The 22,953-nt window shown below is 49.1% G+C and overlaps 1 protein-coding gene across 2 annotated transcripts in view; it reads right to left on the bottom strand.

Annotated features, from left to right (window-relative positions):
• Positions 1-1,115: 1,115 nt before the first annotated feature.
• Rfx8 (regulatory factor X8) overlaps positions 1,116-22,953 on the bottom strand; it is a 63,450-nt gene continuing 41,612 nt past the window's right edge. For both annotated transcript variants that reach the window (XM_076557422.1, XM_076557423.1), the window contains exons 8-15: positions 20,757-20,870; positions 19,269-19,419; positions 18,215-18,273; positions 16,218-16,374; positions 14,168-14,262; positions 8,488-8,602; positions 5,834-6,150; positions 1,116-1,470 (exon numbers count right to left, since the gene is read on the bottom strand). In XM_076557422.1, coding sequence (XP_076413537.1) covers positions 1,276-1,470; positions 5,834-6,150; positions 8,488-8,602; positions 14,168-14,262; positions 16,218-16,374; positions 18,215-18,273; positions 19,269-19,419; positions 20,757-20,870 — 1,203 coding nt within the window. In that variant the 3' untranslated portion in view covers positions 1,116-1,275. The remainder of the gene's footprint in view (positions 1,471-5,833; positions 6,151-8,487; positions 8,603-14,167; positions 14,263-16,217; positions 16,375-18,214; positions 18,274-19,268; positions 19,420-20,756; positions 20,871-22,953) is intronic.

Here is a 22,953-nt window from a genome sequence, read left to right as displayed (position 1 = left end):
CAGGCATGGCAGCCAGTGCCTTTACCTGCTCAGCCATCTCACCAGCCCTTATTGTAGCCCCACCCCCATCCCTGATGACTCAGCTGCCAACTGTCTGTTTCCATGTGAGCAAACAAGAGACAGGCAGAGCCTCTGGATAGCAAGGAGAGCATCGGTGTCTGAATTTGCCTCTAAGAACTTCTGCTTCCAGAGAGCTTAAGAACAGAGATGATGTAGTTACAATGGGGTCTAAAATAGGATTACTTCTAAAACTACTATGATGAATGTTTTTAAACAATCTTTATTTGAAATTTTAACTTGTGTGCTTATACATACGCACATGAGTGTAGTGAACGTAGAAGCCAAAAGAGGGTGCTGGATCCCCAGAACTTGAGCTACACGTGGTTGCAAGCGGTCTGACATGGGTGCTGGGAATAGAACTTGGGTCCTCTAAAAAAGCAGCAAGCATGCCCACCTGCTGAGCCATCTCTCCAGCCCCAAGGACAGAAAATTCTAGTGTGACCCAGTTCCTATTTCTTAACATTACTACGCATATAGGAAAATTAAATTCATTTTGTAGGTAAATCTAATTCACTTCATATGTGGAACTAAATGAAATTTAAATCATTTTGCATGTAATAAGAGACCAGTAAAATTTCTCAAGTCATTTCATTTGCTCCAGAAACCATGCAAATCATGAACTCTAAAATTCATTTTAAACATCATAATCAGTTGCAGAAAATATATCTGTATGGCAATGATACACAAAATTTCAACAACTTTTAAGATTCTGCTTCACAAAAGGAACATGGGTGCCTGTCATAGACATTTTTGAATTTACAGTTCTACCTCATGTTTTAAAAACTGGGGTAATGAACCAGGCATTTAGTCATTCCAGGGAGTACCAGGAGAACTCAGTGAGCTTCCTTTTGCCTGATGGAGTTTTCTACAAGTTCTGTTTGGATTGGGTCACAACAAAGGGAAAGAGAAACACCAACTTGTAGTCCTCAAACTGTATCTTTCTCTGGAAACAGCCAATCCTCACTCCTAATGAGATCTCTTCCATTGGTCTTCTGTTCTGTCCCCAAAGAGAACTGTCCAACAGGACCCAAAGGAAAAACAAGAGGCAAAAAGAATTATTCTCCAAATTAGTTTATAGTTTGATCAAAAGCAATTCCTCAAAATACATACAAACATAAAGTGCTTCATCTATTATATACATAAAATCTCTCAGATCAATACAAAACTTTAGGATTTAATACATATTTTAAGAATTCAAGCCTGTCTCCTCACGACCTATTCCAACAAACCACCTGGCATATTCGTGTTGATTTTTCTGCAGTAAGTATTTTCCGAGCTTTGGGGCACGTCAGATATGTGAATTACAAATCTCTGTCCATTGCTGAGGGTGATGAGGGCTTCTTGTCCCACGGGAAGGCTGAGTTTAACCGTGCTCTCGGTGGCCTTGTCTTCTAGCAATACCTGGATGAGCTGCAAGGCAGAAGTGTTTGAAAGGACACAATGTTTGTTACTCTAGTCCTGGTTGCAGAAGCCACCCACACGGGGACATATAGAAAGTGTGTGTATTTACTTTGCTCCTGCTAGGGGATCCTAATTTCTCAGGGGAGTCCTTGAGGTGGAGATTTCATGGGAGGACACCCAGTCAGGGGAAAAGGCAAGAAAGACTCATTGTCAAATGGATTGCCCTTAGGAAAGGGGTGACGGTCTGTAGTTTTCGAGAAACACCCAGGAGCTGACAATTTCCCATAAAGACCCCCTTCCACTATTCCACAAACATACAATTAGATGTGTGTGTGTGTGGGGGGGCTGTGAAACATTTGCCCTCCACTGGTTGAGATGACACTAGATTGAGAAGTAAGGGATTACAGGGGTTCACGGGCTCTAATTTAGCCCTTGTACCCTCTGTCACTGACCTGCCTACACCAGGGGAACAGGGAACGGGTGGGGGTGGGGAGGTGAGGGTGGGGTGGGGTGGAGGGTGGGGGTGGGGGGGAGCCGGTTGTGAGCCCCTCAGCTCTGGAGGGCTTGGAAAATTTGCAAAGCTCTGAGCATGACTTTAAGAGTAGAAATGAGTCTCTTCTTGGTCTGATTTCATCAGCAAATTCCCCGTAAGTGAATATACTTTTACAGAGATGTGCATGAGATAAACGTTAGATGCCAAGACTCACCAAAGTATCTCCTCTCCAGCTGCAACAATAACTCCCCTCCCCACACTGCACCTCAAAAATCTGTCTTTGGGCTAGTGAGATGGCTCAGCAGGTAAAGGCAGTTGCTACCAAGAGCCTCTGAGTTTGATCCCCGAGACCCACATGGTGGAAGGAGAGAACCAACTCCCTCAAGTTGTCCTCTGACCTGCGCATGAGCACAAGTCCGCCCCTCCCCCCACCACACATACAGGAAAATAAATGTAACAGAACAACCCTCCTTTATCTTTGCTCCCAGCATTGATACAACAGCCTCTCTCTCTCTCTCACTCTCTCACTCTCTCACTCTCTCACTCTCTCTGCTTTAAATCTGAGAACGTGAAAGTAAAAAACGAAATTTGTCTTTAAAAAAAGATTTTCCTTATTTGACGTCATCCGTACTTTTGATTTCTCTCTTAAACATGCCTCGGCATCTTAGACTCTTTGGAATGCCGCCACAGGACTGGCAGGTGGACGTGTCAGTCTGGAATGCTGACTTAGTTCTTATCCTAGGTGCAGGGCAGCGCTAAACTGTTCTGAGAAGGAGGCTGTCACAGATGTGCAGTGCACGGGGCGTTAACTCTCAGCAGATGAGTACAGATGGGACGCGTGGCGGCAGGGGAGGGGGAGGGGGCTTTTTTTTGTTGTCGATGATGAGCGCACATGCCGAATAATGAACGCAATGAAAATTAGAGGCGTGTAACTTTTCCGTGTTAGCTTGTTGAAGTCATTACAGCTAATTCAGCAGGCGTGGAGAAACAGAGAGGCTTTAATTAATCTCTAATGCATATTACCTTGGATTATCTGTCATTCATCTGCTTGTACTGCTTTATTACCAAGTTCAATTAAGTTTTTAATATCTTCTCTATTGTTTCCGCCAATTAAACATAAGTCAAACCTCATTGTAATGAACTTCCGGGGAGCTATGGGATTGGGTGGCGTGTTAAGGATGGGCGCTCAGAGCAGGAAGCTAGATGGGAAAATGACAATTAATAACTAGTGGTTGGTTGGACTGCAGTCTAAGGAATTTTCTAAGCATTTTCCAGTGATTGGCTTATTGAAACTTTATAGTCCTATGGAATAAAGCTGCTTGCTCTGGTTTCTCAGGTAACAGGTGAAGAGGCGAAATTCTGGAATTTATGTGCACGAATCACACACTTATCAAGTCACTGAATTTAGAATTAATCCCATCAGTGGAAGGCTCAGCCTGGGAAAGGGTGTGAACCCTGCACTCTACCAGTTCTCAGTGAGGTGACCTTGGGAAAAATCTCTCCTCCATTCACACGCCTCAGTTATCTCACATGTAACACACAGCTGGTGACATCATCTTTCTCATACAGCTGAGTGATTATCCATGCCTGTTCTCCATTCTGTTCAATGGTGGCTCAGGAGGTGAAAGGTCACCGTTCACCTTGCTGGCTAAGAGTGAGCAGCCAAACTTTGACATGATTCTTCTCTGCCTGGCCAAACTTAACTTTGAAACTACTTCTAGAACCATCTATGCACTTAAAATTTGGGGGAGATCCTACCACCCTTGATACTCTATCACCCTCTATATATGGTTCCTCACCCTTCACCATTCCCCGGAATAAAGAGGGTCGCCATGGTCTATCTTCAGGGACAATCCTACCAAGCTGATCTACCCAGAACCCTTCTGACGTCTGATGTCCCCTCTTAGTGATTTCCATTCACTGACTGCTCCTTGATCCTCATCTATTGTCTCCATGCTTTTGGAGTTGAGCAAGACCCTGTTCAGTGGTCCTTGTACCCACCACAGTGGTTTTGAACAAGGTGTTCCTCATCACTTTTTAATCAATATCACTGAATGATCCATTTTTTCTTTAACAAATTCTCATGCTGCAGCACACACTCTTCCCGGAAGCTGACTACTACAGCCCAGCACTAATGCTGGTGGTCCCACTGGGTTCTACAGAATCTCTAGAATAGGCTCAGATGGGCCTGCATAGACTTTCCAGAAGGTCATTGTCCAGGGAGAGTCATTCTCTTGGTATAGCCTTCTTCACAGAGGTCTGGGGCTCCTTTCTGTTGATGCTCCTGGGACACTGGTTCTAGAGCTTCCTCATCTGAGGCCCAGCTTCCACGGTAGTCAGGTGTCTGACTTGGGTCTATATTCATTACTTCTTGGCTCTCTGATTACATTCACTCACACAGGAGAAGGCTGCTCTCTTAGGGACACACATTGCATCAGGCTGACTCCTTTAACCACTGTTATGAATTGTAATAGAAATATCTGATATTTCTGATGGGCTTAGGTGAGTCCTATGAAAGGATCAGTGGCACACTGTTGTAATTCTAGGCATGGGGAGGTGGAGACAGGAGGACACACCCCCCCCCCCCCCCCCCCCCCCCCCCCCCGCCAGCCTAGCTGAATCAGCAAGACCCAGGTCTCAATGAGATACCCTGTCTCAAAATAAAGGTAGACAGCTCTGAGAAACGTCACCTGAAGTTAACTTGTGGCACACACACACACACACACACACACACACACACACCTGTGCACATGTACCCATCCATAAGAACATGCAAACATACACACATTCATACACATACATACACCAGGATAATAACTATCATCATCATCATCATCAATATTATTAAGGGGTAGATTTCAAGTGCCACAATGGGAAATCTCCAGCGCTGGCCTTCCATAGCTAGATTATAAATTAGAATAAACTCTGCACCAGCCTGTCTGCAAATGATAAAGATCCACAGACTGCCTGTACCTAATGGCAACATTAAAGACGGGCCAATGGCAGGGGCTTCATACCTGATACAGAGCTTAAGGGTAAATATGACTAGTGAGTCCTTCCTGGTGCTGAGCAACCAAGGCTAAAAGGTAAAGTTAGACATTATTCACCCCTGTCTTAGACACACTCTGGGTTCTAGGCCACACAGGCTAAAACAAAAAATACTGTGGTGAAATACTTCCTCCGTGGCTGGTCGGAATGATGGAATCCATTTTCATGCCCAAGCCCCACACCACCTGGGAGGAAGGGAATCCTCTGCTCCCTTAATAAAAACGACGACGACGAGGGACCAGTCTATGGGCCGCGGTCCTTTCTCTGCCTCGGGAAGCTGTATTGCTCCCTGCGGCATCTTTTCTACTTTTTTTTTTTTTTAATAGAATATATGTTTCAGACCTCGAGACTCCCACCCCCCATCTTACCACCGAGCTCAGAACGCCCTCATTCCTTGTAACTGCAATACAGTCTCCATTTCCCATCTCTGTCTCGAAATCCCTTCATCAGTGAGATGGAAGACGGACAGTGGGGGGGCTCGGGGAGACAACGGCACTCACAGCTTAGTCACACCGTGTGAGCACTGTGGAGGCAGACCCACCTTTCTCCTAACACCAGGCATGCCACTGCCGTCACGCCTGGGCTGACCAGCAAGAGCCAGACAGGCTGTCACAACTGCCCTTGACAAAACGACCACAACTGAGAGAGAGTTCTGGAACCCCTCGGCACTGTTCAGTCTGTGTGATCTTTATGAGTTTCCGAAGTATTATGTATTTTTACTAACTCAGTCTGCCTGTCTGCCTGCCCCCTCCTCTCTCTCTCTCTCTCTCTCTCTCTCTCTCTCTCTCTCTCTCTCTCTCTCTCTCTCTCTCTCTCTCTCTGTGTGTCTACCTTATTGCCTGTGGCGGTGTCCACCAGGAAGCCCAGCACCTGGAGAACCATGCTGCTCACACCCATGGGACTGCAGCTCTGGCTCATGTGTTTCAGCGTCACCTGAGGTGACTCCACACTCCGGCTCGTGCATTCCGACGTTGGCAAAGTATCCAGAGGGTGGAAAAGGGCCTGGTCCGGCTGGGCGAGAAACTGGTCATCTGACAGCAAGTCCTGGAGACTCCCCAGGTCCTCTTCTTCCTCTTCTTCCTCTACGCACGACTCCAGTATGTGAATCACATATTCCAAAAGCAGCAAGTGAAACAGATGCCAGGCGCCTACATTTAAAAAACATCATAAAATTTAAAAATGAATACATATGATAGACGGCGGACAGACAGGCATTAGTCAATCTCCACCAAACAGATGGCTTTTAATTCCTTGCTGCCAGAGAATCAACTGAATGGCTGGGGTGGCTGGTGGCAAAGGACCTTTGATTCTAGCAACAATCCACAGGCAAGGAACCCTGCAGGTCAGCCCTCAGAGAGAGAGAGACGAAGGCTAGAGCTGACTTCATAAGAAAGAACTTAAAACCCATGTGGTGTGAGGCAGGAGAAAAGTACTCCACAGAGGGGTGGGTGCTATCCCTTCTGCTCTCCCAGAGAGAAGTCTGCCCTTGATGTCTGCCCAAGAAACAGAATGGGAGATCTGGCCTGTGCAATCTTTAAAGATACTTCTTAAACAAAGGCAAAACTGTGGCTCGGATGTGATTTATTTAAGTCGTTGGGGAGAGAGAGGATGAGGGAGATGTTGCAGATGGATGGAAGGAGAATGGGGATTACTAAGCACAGGGCAGCAGAGGGGACTGGTGATGAGGTGTTTCACAAATAGACGCAGATGTGATCTGTTCTCTGGGCGGTGGTCAGTTTCACACGAGGACACCATCAATGCGCGCCTGTGTGAGTGGGAATCATTAGGGGTTTCAGCTGACTGCAGTTGACAGAGGTGAAAAATGGTGAAAGTATATTCCAGAAGCATGGACTCCATCTTCTTAGATCTTCTGTCCACATCAGGTAAGGCTTTTGTCCGTTTCAAAGCTTCCACGATTCTCCCTATCCAGTGTTCACCCATCCTTGGTGGATGCAGGGGGTTGGACACTGCCCGTGGGACAGTTGCTGACTTGTCTATATTAAACTTGTTCTGCGATGCCCAGCCTAACAAACCTTGAAGAGACTACAGTCTACAGGAAGAGGGGAAACAGCTGGTGTGAATGCTCTGACTCTGAATGACAGGCAGGGAGGGGAGACAGGGAGAGGGTCAGAACTGGGCATTCTTCTGGACTCACACATTGGCCTTATGCTACCTCTTTGCTTGGGATGAGTGTTTGCATAAAGTCTGGAGCTCATTAGAAGGGAGTGCCTCATTAAAAATGGGTGTCACCCACATGGCTACCTCCAGCAGCAATCTTCCAAAGAGCTACAGGGTGTTTGCAAGTGGACCTGGAAAACGGGTTGCCTTCTCCCTGCTCTGTCTATGTGGGGGCCAGGGCACCTGGCAGCTATGTGGGGCAAGGCCAGCTCTGCCTATTGCGTGGGTTGTAAGAGTGGCTTAGTCTGTTGTGTTAGTTATCCACAGCGGGCCTAAGCACCTGGCAGAGGCAGCCTAGGGGAGGGAGGGTTTGGCTCCCGGTTTCAGAGGGGTCACTCCATCATGCTAGGAAAGGCATGGTGGAGCAGTTCACACCATAACGCACAGACTCCCCTCTCCCCTCTGCTCAGTCAAACCCTCAGTGGTGGGAGACACACCACACGCTTTTAAGGTGAGTCATCCTCCCTCAGGTAGTTTACTCTGGAAACGTCTCCACAGACACACCAGGAGGTGCACCTCATCAATCTCCTAGGAGACTCTAAATCCACGGAAGTTGATATGCCATCTGCCCAGTGCCCATGAAAGTGCCCTGGACGTTGCAGGCAGAGGGGAAAAAAGAGATACCCTTTCACTGATTTCATCCCAGGAAACTGAAAAACAAAAAGCCCTTCCCCAAAACTCCTATATGTTCATCCTCATCAGTGACGCGGCTGGCTTCCTCGATGGAGGAAGACCAGTTATCGACCAGGAAATCTGCAGCGGCACTCCGTTCTTCTGTCACTGGCACACAATGGTGGCTTCATCAGTGGCTCTTCCTAACAGTTAAAAACAGTGCTCCAAAGAACGCGTTTCCCCTCCATCTCTGAGCACTTAGAATGTCCCAGTTTATGACCCAAAAGCAGGGATAGTCTTTCTCCGTGTCCAGCTGGGAGGGAACGAGAATGACACACAGTCCATTTACTCAATGGACAATCTCCTCGCCATCAGTGAACGGATAGCCACGGTTTTCTGTGTCTATGCTGCACGTTATTTAAAATATTAAGATTAGGATGAGTAGATTCCACACGGCAACCGTCAAATTTGTACCATGGTAACATTCCTCTTATTTATTATTTATCTTATCACTTATCTATTTATTAACATTTATCTAATAAAACATTTATCTACAGCCTTATTATGTCTTTGCTTTTCAGTGTTAGGGCTTGAACTCAGGGCCTTGTACACATTAAGCAAGTGTTGTCTCGGGGAGTCTATTCCCACCAGTGCCATACTGACACCTCAAACATGTCTCCAAGTCTTGAACTTACCAAAACTGTCTCTGTGGCTCAAGGTCATGGCTTTGCTCACAGCGGTGAGAAGGAAATTCCATCTTAGCTGGAAGCCGGCAGCCAGCCTGACAAACTTCTCTTTGCTTTTGCTTGGCTATTATTTTTGTGTGAGAGAGAAAAAAAATCTTGGCATTTATGATAAAATTAAAACAAAACAAAAAACCACCACCAAACCTCATGTTTCCAAATGCACATATTTGTCACGAGCAGACATTTTAAAAAGGAGAAAGACGAAGAGGGAGATGGGAGACAGCTGGGTAAGAACGGAGGCGGACTCGGTGTGAGGGCTGTTGACGTGTCTTACCGTGTTCTGTTTTATCATGTTTGGTTGCGGTCTCTTGGAGGCCTGCTCTTTTCTGAAGGGACGTGGAAGAGGAGTGGATGGGGGAGAGGGGAGGCGGGGGAGCAGGCTGGGAGGAGTGGAGGGAGGGGACTGTGGTCGGGATGTATTATACGAGAGAAGACTCTGTTTTCGATTAAAAACAATAAAAGAAAAATCAGAGGGAAGCAGGGGACCTATTTCCAGTCTTGTAAGGAGGACATACTGGCTGCTTTTGCTGTTCGTCCTGACCTTTCACTTGGACCTACAGATAGCCGATGAGTCCTAAAATTAGGCTTAAAGTTAGGCTCAGAAGCCAGCTGTTGGTAGAGTGCTTGCCTCATAAACAAGGGGACCTCAGTTGGGTTCCCAGAACACATGTGAGAAAAAAAGAGTCCAGCCAGCCTAGCCTACTGGTGAGTTCTTGGCCACTGGAGGACCCTATCTCAAGGAATTACCAGGGATGTCCAGGGCCAGATAGCAGCAGCAGACACAAAAGAGACCCTGCCTCAAACACAAGACAGAAGGAGAACCAACTCCTAAAACATTGACCTCTGACCTCCCCACACAGGCTGCATACTCACCTGCCACCTCCTCCCACCCTGCCATAACTTGTTTACAGTGTTTTCAGGGAAGTGGTGAGGTGTGGGGGAGAACGGGGGGGAGGGGGGTTACTCTGTCTCAAGAATAAAAAGGTGGACAGTGTCCGAGGCACCTGACCAACGCTGTCCTTTGGCCCGTACACACATGTAAACACACTGTCCCATCCACACACAAGTTTGCAGCCTCACATCTCTGCCTCCATTTGTCTCCTCTGCACTGAATCACGTTTTGAGGGAGTCCCCTTTGATTCCAGAAGCAACATGTGAGGTCGGGTAGCCTCTGTGACAAGAAAGACTCCCTCTCTGCCAGCAGGCGGTAGCAGCCATCTTATGACTGACGAAGCCCTGCCTGACTAACTCTGACCAAACCACAGTTTGATCAAGGCTGATTAATTATGCATATTTCTTAGCCACCCCCCCCCACATCCTTACCCCACCCAGTTCTGTTCTTTCCCTATATAATCTAGGAGTTCATGTCAGTAATCCAAAAATGGGCTGAGAAGGCTCGTTCCATCTCTCTCTCTCTCTCTCCTCCCCCCCGCCCCCGTGTGCACATGCACGTGTGTGTGTGTGTGTGTGTGTGTGTGTGTGTGTGTGTGTGTGTGTGCATGCGTGCGCAGTGCCTGTGGAGGCCGGAAGGTGGCACTGGATTCATTGGTGCTGGAGTTACCGGCATGTATTGCCCCATACATATTGCGCTAGGAACTGCACTTGAGTCCTCTGGAAGAGCAGCAAGTACTCTTAACCACTGAGCATCTCTCCAGGCCCTATTTCTCTCATTTGTTTTGTGGGATGCGTGGCAGGACCTGATTTGTTAGGACCACTGGAGTCAGGCCTAGGTCTAGGACTCTAGCAACAAGCTTCCTTCGTTTTCTGTGCAGATGGTTTTCTGGGGCAGAGCCCATTGAAAAGGTGGAGAGAAGCAGGGAGGTAGGAAATTGGCCTGTTTTATTTCCAGTCCCCACACCATTAGTAAAGCCAGGCCAGCTGTGAAGTGTGTTAAGTAAGTTTATGGGGGGGGGACACTGACTTGAACTGAGTCTTGCGCTGAGTCCCAACAGGTTCCTATGGATTAACTCAGGCTGACACTCTGTCACCGAAAGGAAACTAAGGTTTTTATCTGACCTGAGAAATCAGGAGAGAGGACTGGACAGAGGAGAGGAGGAGGCTAGAGAGGAAGGAAGGGGAAACTAGCCAAGGTCCAGAACCCCTGGCATGATCCGACTCTGCCTGAACCTTAATGGCCCATTGACTTTCCGTCCCGATTCCATCTTTCTTTAGCCTTTTTCTATCTACAGACACTGCCGACATGACAGAGGGGACCGTCTCTGGCTTTTGGGGGTTGCCCAATGCAGGAACCATTCTTTGCTCAAGTCAACTTTGTTCAGTTCATTTGCTTCAGCGGGTACCACAGAGAAGGGCTGCAGCACTGAAGTGCCCTGGAGGAGCGCCGCTGGTATCCAGGTCTGACTGACAGAGGGGCACAGAACCCCAGCACTAGAACACGAGGGCGCCTGTGTGGGAAACACAGCTCTGGCTGCTAGGGGTGTGAGCATCTAGGTTGGTGAGTCCCTGTCCTTGTGCCCAGCAGAACTCTGCCCATCTGGTGGCCCAGGTGGCTGGCACTAGCCTGGCTGTCAATAGGATGCTGCCACATGTAACTACGATGTCCTTTGTGTAGATGAGGAGCGGCATTGGGTCACATGTGACCCACAACCATGGAAGGCTAGGAACTTTCAATGTGTCTACTCTGGGAGTGTGCCCAAGCCCCTCCTAAGTCTCAGTCACACGCCATGTGGTCCAGGCATGACTGGCCACTACATGCCTTTGAAGAAGAGAGGGAAAGCTTGGCTGGAGATGGTGAAATGTCTTTTCTTCTTACTGCATTTCTTCCTGGCCCCCCACAGAAAACCTACATCTGCCAAAGCGTTTCTCTGAGTCTTACCATCTTCCTGACCACATCTCTCGCTGCTGCGTGGGCTCCCACTGGTGATCGAGAGTGGTAGAGTGAGAGTGAGGTTGAAGGATATTGTGACTGCGAAAACATGGGAGCACTTGATTGATCGATTTTTGAGGCAGAGTCTCATGTAACCGCACCTGGCCTCAAGCTGGACGATGAATTTCTGGTCTTCCCACCTCCACCTTGAAGGCCCGGATTATGGGGGTTGCATCACTGTGTGTAGTTTTTATGAGACGCTGGGGGATGAGACCTCATCTCTCCTAGGCAGGCACTCCCCCAACTGAGCCACATTCTCAGGCCACAGGGGTGGGGGTGCTCCCCCTAAAGGCACCTGGGAGGGAGCTCTGGGTGGCCATCAGCACCAGGGAGTATCTGTCCCCACTGCTGGGGCCCCAAGGCACTTCTTGTCTCTACATTTGGTAAGTATTCTTGGGTCCAAACTGAACAAGGTGAGAACCACACTGGACATTTTCCTCCGCTAGCATCCTGCCAGATGCTAACAACCAGAGGCCATTAGTCATCTTGGACAGGTCCAGGGCTCTGCACGGGCTGTTTCATGGACAGTCCATCTGTTTGTTTGTTTGTTTGTTTTAAACCAGCTAAACTATTTTATAGTAACGAGCCCTTCCAAGGCATTCTCTTGCAAAAACACCGTTTTTCTTAGCACGCCTCACTGGCGAAGGCTGCCGAGAGGGTGGTAGAGACGGGCAACACGTGGTGTTACACGGTGTCGTGTGGCTTGCCACGTGAATGAGTCAGTCTGGCTGCTGAGAGGCACGACTGGCGTTAAAGATTTCTAGGTTAAAGATGGAGACTGAGCGAATATACGGAAATACGGACAGACCCCAGAAAGCCTGCATCATTGACATGGTACAAGCCTTCAGCTGCCCAGCCCATCCATGTTCAGTACAGAATCTGGAACAATTATTATTACTTTTTTTTTTTTTTTTTACACAGGGCCTGGCTATGTAGCACAGGCTAGTCTTGAATCCACAATTGCTCCTGCCTCAGTTTCTTAGTCATAGGTGTGTACCCTCCTCACATGGCTTGGGGTGATTATCTTTTAAGAAGTAAAGAATGAGAAGAATAGTTGGAAAGGACTTCCAGGCTCTTTCCTTGGGCATTTTTTTCTGGCTCACCTTTTGGAGGTGCAGACCCTGGTCAGGGTTACCAAGAAGGCTGGTGGGGAGGGACAGGGAGGTGGTGGTGGGAGAATGCCTGAAGCCCTTTTCCAGTTCCCAGGCCCCAGGCTCCTGGCTATGACCTGCGGTGTCTCTTCCCGATTCCCCATGCACTCATCTCTGCCAGTGTTTCCTCACCAAACCTTTGCCCCTCTCTCTCAGCTGATATTCGTGCTGTGCCCCTTTCACACGTCACTTCAAGTCCCATGCTTTCTCCAAGGACCTCTTTGTCACCTTGAAGGTGAGTCCTGGATTCCATCTAAGTTCGGGTCCAAAGCCCTGAGCTGCCCTGCTCAACGGGGACCACGGGCATGGTGCTAGAACTTCTCTTTTGGCGTTCTTGGCTCTTCAGGGCTTGCTGTCCACTTGATTGGTGATGGAAGTCAAGCCCAGAACCCCAGCGAAAGGAGTCCCTAGAGGCACACCTGCCAGAAGAAGCAACCCACTCACATCCATTGGCAATCCATCTTGTGTGTGTGTTGTGTGTGTGTGTGTGTGGGGGGGGTGGCGGTCCTGGGAGTGGAAACCTCAACTTCACACATGTGTGTAGGTTCATACAACCTACACACAGCTGCAGCCCACCTTCCAGTTCATTTGTTCATCCTTCCTTCCTCCCTCCTTCCCTTCCCTTCCCTTTCTTCTCCTCTTCCTCGTACTCCTTCACCTCCTTGTCCTCCTTGTCCTCCACCTTCTCCCTTCTTTGTTATTTTTGTTGTTGTTTGTTATTTCTTGAGACAGGGTCTCTTTATGTAGTCCTAGCTGTCCTGGAGCTTGCTATGTAGACCAGGCTGGCTTTGGACTCATAGAGCTACTCCTGCCTCTGCCTCCTGAATGCTGGGATTAAAGGTGTGCGCCACCATGCTCACCCTTTGAGATTTTTCAAACTTTATTGGGACATGTCTGTAAAACACCCAGATGGACACTGCTATTCCCAAAGGCAGACCTTTCTTCTTCAACAGTCCCCTGGTGCTCACACCCCCTCAACAGTCCCCTCGGTGCTCACCCCTCACCACCTCTTTCTCTCTTTCAAATGTTTATGTGCACACCTACCTACATTCATTTCAAGACACATTCCTTATTCTCACATACATCTGTTTACCCAAACACATACATAACCATATATATATACCTTACATCCTCCTATCTCACACTTCCACTCACAGACATATATGCTACCCTACATTCACTCAAACACAGTATACACACACACACACACACACACACACACACACACACACACACACACACACACACAGACACACACACACACACACTGTGACATGCCACCTCCTCATTTTGTGCCTTGTCAGAGAGGTGAGAGGCCATGTCCCTATCCTAACACCCACACTACCCCAACATACTTAGGACCATCAGAGAGCCTCTTTCTCATGCCCTCAGGACAGCCAGTACATCAAAGGGATTCATTCTCCCAAGGCCTACTCTCTTTGGAAACAAAGGATGAGTTCTGAGCGAGTTTACCACCTCTATGGCCGTCAAGGCCAGAATCGTACAGGTAAAGTGGTGGGTACTTGAGGCTATAATTTAGCTAGAAGCATCAACACCCACTCCTTTTTTGTAAAAATGCAGAGTTTTGTACCTGGAAGACAAGCGCTTGGAGGTTTGAAGACACACAGTTCAGGAGTTCGGCAAGATCTGTGGAGGTTTCCAGCAAAGAAATCAGACAGCCCAAGCCTGCAAGGAGACAGAGCAGACTGCATGAACTAGGTACTCATGTCCCAGCAACCAAGGGGACAGACCAGAACAACCGTCCAGAGGGGATTCCCAGGACCTCATACTCATCGTGAACACAAAAGATCAGCCCTCTGGCTGGAACTGTCATTTTTGGGGGCCACCTTCTTGGTCATCACAGTCCTACCACCTCTGCCACTTGTTGGAATGGAAAGACGGGTTTTTGAGACAATAGCTCCTCCACCTTGCAATTACACAGAGTCTGGCTTCGGATGAGCTCATTGCGCGGTACAGACATGACCTCACCTATCCCTGACAGTTTCACAAATGAGCTAGTTTATTAGTGTCGCTGAAATGATGGGGGCATCAAAGGCAGTAAGCGCCTTGCCTGGGGTTATGTACTCACACAAGTGGAACCCCCCACCCCCTGTGTGTGACCTCAGGTCTGAGTGTCCCAGGTAGCATGGGTGGAGGAAGGGCTCCCCTTCCTTTCTGGGGCAACTACCCAGCCAGCGGAGTTTAGGTAAGCAGCAGGGTGCTGTGGCCCTGGATTCCAGAAACTCTGGGCCTGCAGACACCAACAGTAGCTAGTAATGTGCTGGCTGGACTCTGCAACCTCTTTGAGAGACACAAAGGGATGCCAGCAGGCACACATGTGCCCTCGGCAGGCCAAGAGGAAGTTTGTAGGATTCTGGGGCCCATGTGCCTTCACTGGGCACATAGATAAGTTGGGACTTGGCACAGTGTATGGATGCCCACCTGGGTTTTCTGGGGAAGCCAGTGCCCTTGGAGGGAGACCTTTAAAGCTCCTATTATTGGGAATTGATGCCCAGAGCTCTGAAGCTTGCTGGGCTAAGGGAATTGGGGCATTCCAGGGGCATCTGGATTGGGGACAGCCAGGGTCTTAGGGACAGGGGACGTAAGCGACTATTAACAAAAGCATGGATTATTTCCGTAGCTTAGTAACTAGCACAATCTAAGCAAGGTCACCTCTACTTCAAGGTCAAAGAAAAGATTATTTGGCAGGTGGTTTCTATGTTGCCGAATCCATGTGTCCATCTGGTCCCAGAAACTGAAGTGCTGCTGTGTGGCAGCGGCACTCTGGGTGGCCCACCCTGAGCACAGCTGACATCTTTGCAGGCAGCTTCAGCCACGGTTGGGGGGCTGGGAATTATGCCTTCAGAGGGAGAAGCTCCTAGATCTCCCTGGGGCATTCTGGCTGGAAGTGGAGGCTGGCACCCCTTGCCACCTTCTGTTAGCTATCAGTTCCCCTCCTGAAAGGTCCTCTGGGATGTTTCTCCGATCACTCTATCTTTCCCTGCCCTCCCCTCCCCCTCAAAAACAAAAACAAAACAAAACAAAACAAAACAAAACAAAACAAAACAAAACAAAACAACAAAACCAGTGTGCCACCAGCCACTGGGCCTCTTTATAGAAAAAAAAATCCCTTTCTTGGAAATGATTACAATTACCAAATGTCAAGTGGGAGGAATCTGGCTCTCTGTACTGGCTGTTTGTGGCGTAGTGCCGTGGTGAGCAGCCGGACCCCTACACTACGTTCGCATTGTTAGAATTCTACCAGGCTAGCAGCAGGTTAGCGGAACCTGGTGAGGCCCAGAGCTAACTCCATCCCATCACACAGGATGGGTTTGTGTGGATACGAGACAGATGCAGAAATGACCCCACCCCCTTGTTCCCCTGAGGAGGACATCTACAAAGAAAGGCTCATCTCTCTTGCACTCTCTCCCCAAACATGCATTGGCACTGACACCCTCTCTGACCCTCAGGAAGGCCCCTGGAGCAGATGCCATGGGGGACTTCCTGGGTTGTCTGTCGCCCCCTACAGGAAGACATGCGTTGAGCACATTCAACAAGGTAAACAGTACTCCGCTGTCCTGAGCCCTTCCTAGTGCCGGCCATGCTCGCCCCAAAGGGAGAGTGCTGTGAAGGAGGGTTACATTTCATCTCTGTGTGGCTCTCCAGATCCTCTTCATGGTCTGAGTCACCTGCCAGGACCTTCTTCGAAATATCCAAAGTGCCTTCGCTGATGATGGCACGCAGATCTGACTTCAAGAGGCCCACTCTCCTGCTGTTCTTCAGGACCATCTTCATCGTCTAAGGATGCAGAGGGAGAAGAACAGTTAATTCGCATCCTGCTACTGTGACAAATCCCCCTGGACATCACAGAGCTTCCTATTGCTGTTGAGGGAAGGAAACGTGGCCATGGGAACATCCATTAACATCAGATCTCAAGCCAGACCTCCCAAACTTCCTCTCTTCCTTTTCCTCGGCACCCCAAATCCAGGCCCAAGTTACCCAAGAAAGGAAACTGGAGGGTAATTGATCAATGTTGTCCTTGATACTAAGCAGATGGCTGCAGGGTTTCGGGAGTCTGCTTTTTTCCCCTCTCCCTTCTTCTGGGCGACAGATTCTGCGTCTTGTACACACCAAGGAATCACTCTGTCCCTGAGCTGCATTTCCAGCCCTGTCTCTGTGCTTTCTCTTGGGAACCTTCAAACATGAATGGAACCTTTAAGAGCTGGTTTACTGAGCTATCAGGCGGGGACTATAGAAACCTTTACATTTCATGATTTCATAGTATAGGTTGGCCGGCCTTCAACTGCACCAATCTCCATTTCCCAGAGGAGGAAGCAGCATTAGGCTGTTGAGTAAATATCCTCAAGGAGTCATACAAACAGAGATAAGGTTCGGAGAAGGACTCACTTTAGAATTCAAACATGCCACCCTGACTGGGGTGAAATCAAGGCCATACTACATCGTCACTGCCAGGCAGACCCATGAATGTGCATGTGCAGCAGAGCAGTGAGCCCAGGGAGGGCTGTGTGCTAGTCGGATGGGCTGGTTCACAGAGAACCCGTTAAGTTTCTCTCCAGCTCAGATGGACTTGGGGCACAGCGCCCAAGCTCTATCTAGATCTGCTGCTTGCAGGATTTCAGGCTCACGTCCAGAGGGCTGGCGTTATACCACTGTCCCTTGGTATCAAGCTGGGGTTGGTCCCTAGATGCTGTGTATGCCAGCGTACAGAGAGAGCGGAGGTGACTGGAACCTGTCAGTGCGTGGGGCGGGGGTGAGCTTCTTGCTGAGCACCATGAGACCTGGAGGCCTTCCCCAGCCAGTAGCCAGCAGGCGGGCTTTCCTGTCTACCTTCTGCTTGTGGGTGGGATGGAATGGATGCCAAGCTTTGTAGACGTTCAAGTCCTTACATACGTAGCGTTTGTGTGCAGTCCATACCGTGTTCCATACAGCTTAGACCACCTCTAGGGGACCTGGAACACCCGGTACAGCGAGTGCTGCGTTGCACGGTACAGTTGAGGGAACAGTGACAAGGAATGTCTGTCCACACTCAGTACAGGTGCAGCTGTCAGGGCCTTTGAATCCTTTTCAGTCTGATGTGAGTTGAGCCTGTGCGAAGGAACCTACGGACCCAGGAGGATCGAACTGCATCGCCATCCTCTAGCAAGTACCGCCAGCTACATAATCACCACGGAAGGCAAACGCTCTGTGCTGAGGAGACTGCAACCCCAGACACACAGAGCCCAGAGGCTGCATGTAGAGGGGGAGAGGCCTGTCTGTCTGCCCATCTGTCTGTCACAGGGTCTGCTGTGATGCCTTTCACCTTTCACCTCTCACCTCTGACACCAGCTGGTCCAGGTCTGCACCCCTGCGGGGCATCCCTCCCACGTCTGTTAAATGCTGATCTATTTTCTCTCCTGTGCAGAGAGATCAGAGGTGACCGGAGCCTTTCAGTACGAGGGGCAGGGCGGGTTTCTTGCATGGCACCATGGGACCTGGGGGCCTCCACAGCCAATGGCCAGCAGGCTCCCCTATCTGCCCTCTGACTATGGGTGGGATGAAATGGTCTCCCTCTTTCATGGAAGATGTGGAGCTTCACCGTGTGCCTTAGGAACATGCAGGGATGTTGAGTGCGACTTACCTTCGCCATGTTGGAAAGGTATGTCTTCCTTCTGAGTCTTTTGACAAATCCAGTGACTTCTGTGAAGAACAACACACGAGGCCATTATTGGTACTGCACATTCTAGCTCCTCCGTGCAGGAGGTGGGGGAGGGAGGCATCCATGGCTAAGCAGGAAAGCTGGGCCGCCTGAGTCTGGGACTCCATCACCCATCTGCTCACTCTTTCCTCAATGGCTCAGGAATTCTGGTAGGGGCAGCATGGCCAACAGAAGCCCATTGTGGCAGAGACTTCTATAATCTTAGCATCTGGACTGGGCTGCTACAGGCTGGCTTGCGTCCCCCTTATTCACCTGGTGAAGTATCACTCCACAGTGATGGTACTGAGAAGAGATGCCTCTGTGAGCGAATTAGTCATGAACATGGAACTTTCCCGAAGGGACTGGTGCTTTTAAGAGAAGAGAACTCAGGCAGAGTCCTCATCTCTTTCCCAACGTGAGGGCAAAGCAGACAGACTGCGTATGAAACAGAAAACAAGTCCTAACTAGACCAGATCTGCCACTGTCCTCATGCTGGACTTTGCAGCCTGTACAGCATCCACTCCTCACAAGCAACTGAGGAATGAATCTGAGCTGCCCGTGAGCACCTAGGGCATGATGTATGACCGCAATCTGAGCTAACTAGGACAGGCATTCTGAGAAGTCCAGAATTTTCACCAAGATCTCCAAATACCCCAACATTCTCATCTCTTTGGAAAAACTATTAAAGGGAAGGGTGGGAAGGGTGTCGGTGGTGGTGGTGGGGGGGCAGGTGCTCTTTTCCCTCTCCTCCTGAATGAACTCAGCTATTCATTGACAGCTCTTGAGGAGAGCACACCCAGGCAGTGTTGTGTGGTTCAGTCCGGGAACCCATCAGAAGCGCCAATGACAAAATCACCCAGGCAGACCGGGCTCTGCCTCCATTCCATCAGTGAGGGGCAAAGGGTTGTTGTGTACAACTGACCTCTGCATGGAGTTGCCCTAGTGGCAACATTCAGTTCTTCATCTTGCAGAATCTGCGTTTTGTGTGGAACCCTACCTTTGAGTTTGGAGATCTGTAAGATGGCCGGGAAACCTTCGAGAGCCCTGAGAAGCCACAGTTTAAATCTCTTACTAAACAGCCGGACGGATTTCAGGTACTGGATACTGACGTCCTCCAGGAAGTCAGGGAGGAGGATTTCCTCCAGGCCCTGCAGAGAAAGAATCCAACAGTATGACCTGGCCTGCTGCGGCAGGTGCTGCCAACACCCAGGGACCCGGTAGGCACGGCAGGTCTGAGCGAGGTCACTAATGCAGCTGCTGCTTCTTGTACAGGACACCCTGCCACCCTGGTGTGCCGGGACCGGAATCTGGATTTTCAAGTATTGATACTGGAATCTTTTTTTTTTTCTTTCTGATCCTGGGGATGGATTGTGCATACCAGGCAAATACTATGCCATGGAGATCCACCCTAGCCCCCGATTCAACTAAAGCAAACACACAAAAACCCAAAGCCAAGCCAAACCAAACCAAACCACAAGACCACCACCACTCTGGTTAATCCCAGGAGGGCCAAAATCAACATGTTTAAGGACCGAGTCCACTCCTTTCTTTCTGCTTCTGTGGTGAAAAACTAGAGGCACTAGACCCTGAAAACCTAAATGGAAAGATTTGTGATGAGCAAGACAATTTCACCACAGAAACGATGCCTGTCTGATCTTCAAAACCCAGTGACTGCCCCAGAGACCAGAGCTCCAGGGCAAGGCAAGCCCCTCAGGGGCTGTTCCAGAGTAACCATCTGCACTCAAAAACGTCTTTTCCTTTCTGAAATTGATTTGTTTTTGTTTTGTGTGTACAAGTGTTTCCCTGAATGCAGGCCTGTGTGCTACATGTGTGCAGTGCCTGACGAGACTAGAAGAGGCATTGGATTCCCTGGAATTAGAGTTACAGAAGGTTGTGAGCTGCCGGGCGGGAGATGGGAATCAATCCTGGGTCCTCTGGAAGAGCAGCCAGTGCTCTTAACCTCTAAGTCATCTCTCCGCCTTCCCCCTAAAAAATGCCTTTTTAAAAGATTGGCCTGAGAACACCTATGATCCCAGTACTTCACAGACTGAGGCAGGAGGATTGTGAGTCCAAAGCCAGCTTTGGTTACACAGTGGGATCCTGTCTCCAACCAAACAGCCAACAAGCAAAATAATTAAAAATAAAACATCTTTGGTTGATACATCCAGATATGGAAACTCTAAATTCTGAATCATGGGTCCTTATTTTCTTTGTATGAGAAAATTCAAAAGAGCAAAAGGCTCTGGTTCATCCTGCACTGGTGTGTGTGTGTGTGTGTGTGTGTGTGTGTGTGTGTGTGTGTGTGTGTGTGTGTGTAAGGGTGTGCTGTTCTGGGTTGGTGCATGTACTGGGGGCTGCTGTTCTGGGCTTGTGTGTGTTGGAGGTGTTCTATTCTGTGACGGTGTGTTTTGGGGGTGCTGTTCTAACTCCACCACTGGCATCTGTTTCTGGAAGGGATGTACAGGGGAATCAAGGGTCTGTCCACCTTAAACAGCTGCATGTCGTAGCATCCAAAGAGCTGGCGCACGTCAGGCAGAGACATGAGCATGACTGTGTCTTGCTGCAGAGATTTCCAGAAGGATGTGATTAAGTCTTCCACCTAATGTGACAAAACACATCATCAGAAACCCAGGCTGTGTCTTGTGGCCCTCACCCCCATACAGTCAGTGGTCCTGCAGGCTGTGCCTTGTGGGTCTCACCCCCATACAGTCAGTGACCCTGAAGGCCTGGAATACTTTGTACCAGGGCACACAAAACTTTGTTATCAGCCTCACCAGACATGTTCAAAGACTACTATATTTCATGTGCACTGGTGTTTTGCCTGCATGTGTTTCTGTATGAGGACATCCTGCATGTGTTTCTGTATGAGGGCATCAGATCCCCTGGAGCTGTAGTTATAGACAGTTGAGAGTTGCCATGTGGTTGCTGGGAATTGAACCCAGCTACTCTGGAAGAACAGCCAATGCTCTTAACCACCGAGCCATCTTTCCAGCAGAAACTACTCTTTTTAGCAACCAAAGCAGGCCTGCCAGGCCTTGGTCCCATGCTAGAAAATCTATTTCTCTGAGGGTGCTTCCTAGATGCAAAGCTGTTTCTGACCACCAGGGGGCTCCAGTTGACTATAAGACGATGGCCTTGGGCCCAATCAAGGGTTGAGAATAAAAGTTCACTGACTGACTTGACTAATCACTTTGCTCATTTTCCAGCTCAAAAAGAAAAGTAACAGCATTGCACCTCGGGCCTCCTCCTCAGCACCGACTGTGAAGTCATGGGAGCCTTCTCGGAGAGCAAGTGGACTACACTGGAGGGGCAAAGTGTCAATTTCCTCCTTTTCCTGTTTTATCTGCCCGTTTCCATTTTCTGAACCAAATTGGCTGTTGCTAACTAATAAAGATTGTCCCCTTTAAAGGTTTATTATTGTGTGTGTGTGTGTGTGTGTGTGTGTCTGTCTGTCTGTCTGTCTGTCTGTCTAAGTATGCACATATATGTGTTAAGCCTGCTGAGTCAGGAGAAGGTATCAGATCCCCAGGAGCAGGAGTTACAGGTGGTTGTGAGCCACTGTTGGTGCTGGGACCTGGACTCAGGTCCTCTATGAAAGCAGTGAGTGCTCTTAACCACTGAGCCATCTCTCCAGCCCTAAGATTCTTGTCCTGTGGGGTTTCCATGGGCAGCGATATCCTGAGGCATAACAAAGCCCTCCAAGGACCCCAAGCAGGAAGCAAGTCCCAGTTCAGGCTGTCGAGGGAGTGAGAGCCACGGTGAGGACCTTGACTTGGGATCCTGTTGACAGGAGACTTCTCCAAAGAGAGTCAAGGAAATGCTACGCTGGGAGTCTCCATCGAGTTATAGCTTGGTTGGCGACCCATGCTCCAAGTTCCCTGCTCCTGCTCACTAGTGAGTAACATTCACAAGTGTTTCTCCAACGTGTCCCTCTCTCTTTGATATCTGTTTCTAACCAAGACTGAACACCATCTCTTCTCACCTTGACCTTGATGAAACTTCTATCCAGACACATCCAAAATGGTGGCCTTCCCTATTCTCCCATTGGGTTGGAGCTTTGGGGGAGGGAGGCAGGAACTTGGCTAGTCCAGCCTCCACCATCATCTCCTTTAGGTATGGACTCTTTCATCATCATCTCACGCTGGGGGACATCTTGCCGCCTCTGCCCACAATGTAGGCTCCACCTGGAACCGCTTCTGTCCGGGCTCTGACTGCTGCTCGGCCTCTGCCTTTCCTACCAGCATTGGCAGAAGCATGGCCACCTGCTTTGGGGGTCCTTTCAGCTTTTGCTCTTCCTCTTTGGGCACCCAGAACATTCTAACTATGCAGACTGCTATGGTTTGTCCTCCTCTGAACTTATGTGGTGTGGGGGTGGGGGCCAGAGTTAATACTCATTGTGGAGAATGAAGGCATCAGTGTTTAGAGGCAGGGACTTCAGGGGACTGACCTGGACTATAGAAGGCCATCAGGGTAGAAGCCTGATGACTGGATGCTCATGGCTATATAAGAAGTGGAGGATTACAGGCAGACAGATATGTTCACACACACACACACACACACACACACACACACACACACACACACACACACACGATCTGCTGTGTTGCTCTGGGTTGCCAACAAGAAAGCTATCACCAGATGAAGTCCTTAAGACCTTGAACCTTTAAAACTGTGATCCAAAG

The sequence above is a fragment of the Peromyscus maniculatus genome, chromosome 21 (assembly GCF_049852395.1).
Source record: "Peromyscus maniculatus bairdii isolate BWxNUB_F1_BW_parent chromosome 21, HU_Pman_BW_mat_3.1, whole genome shotgun sequence".
Taxonomy (NCBI): Eukaryota; Metazoa; Chordata; class Mammalia; order Rodentia; family Cricetidae; genus Peromyscus; species Peromyscus maniculatus.
Note: the sequence above shows the minus strand (reverse complement) of the source record. Positions and strands in the feature narration are given on the sequence as shown.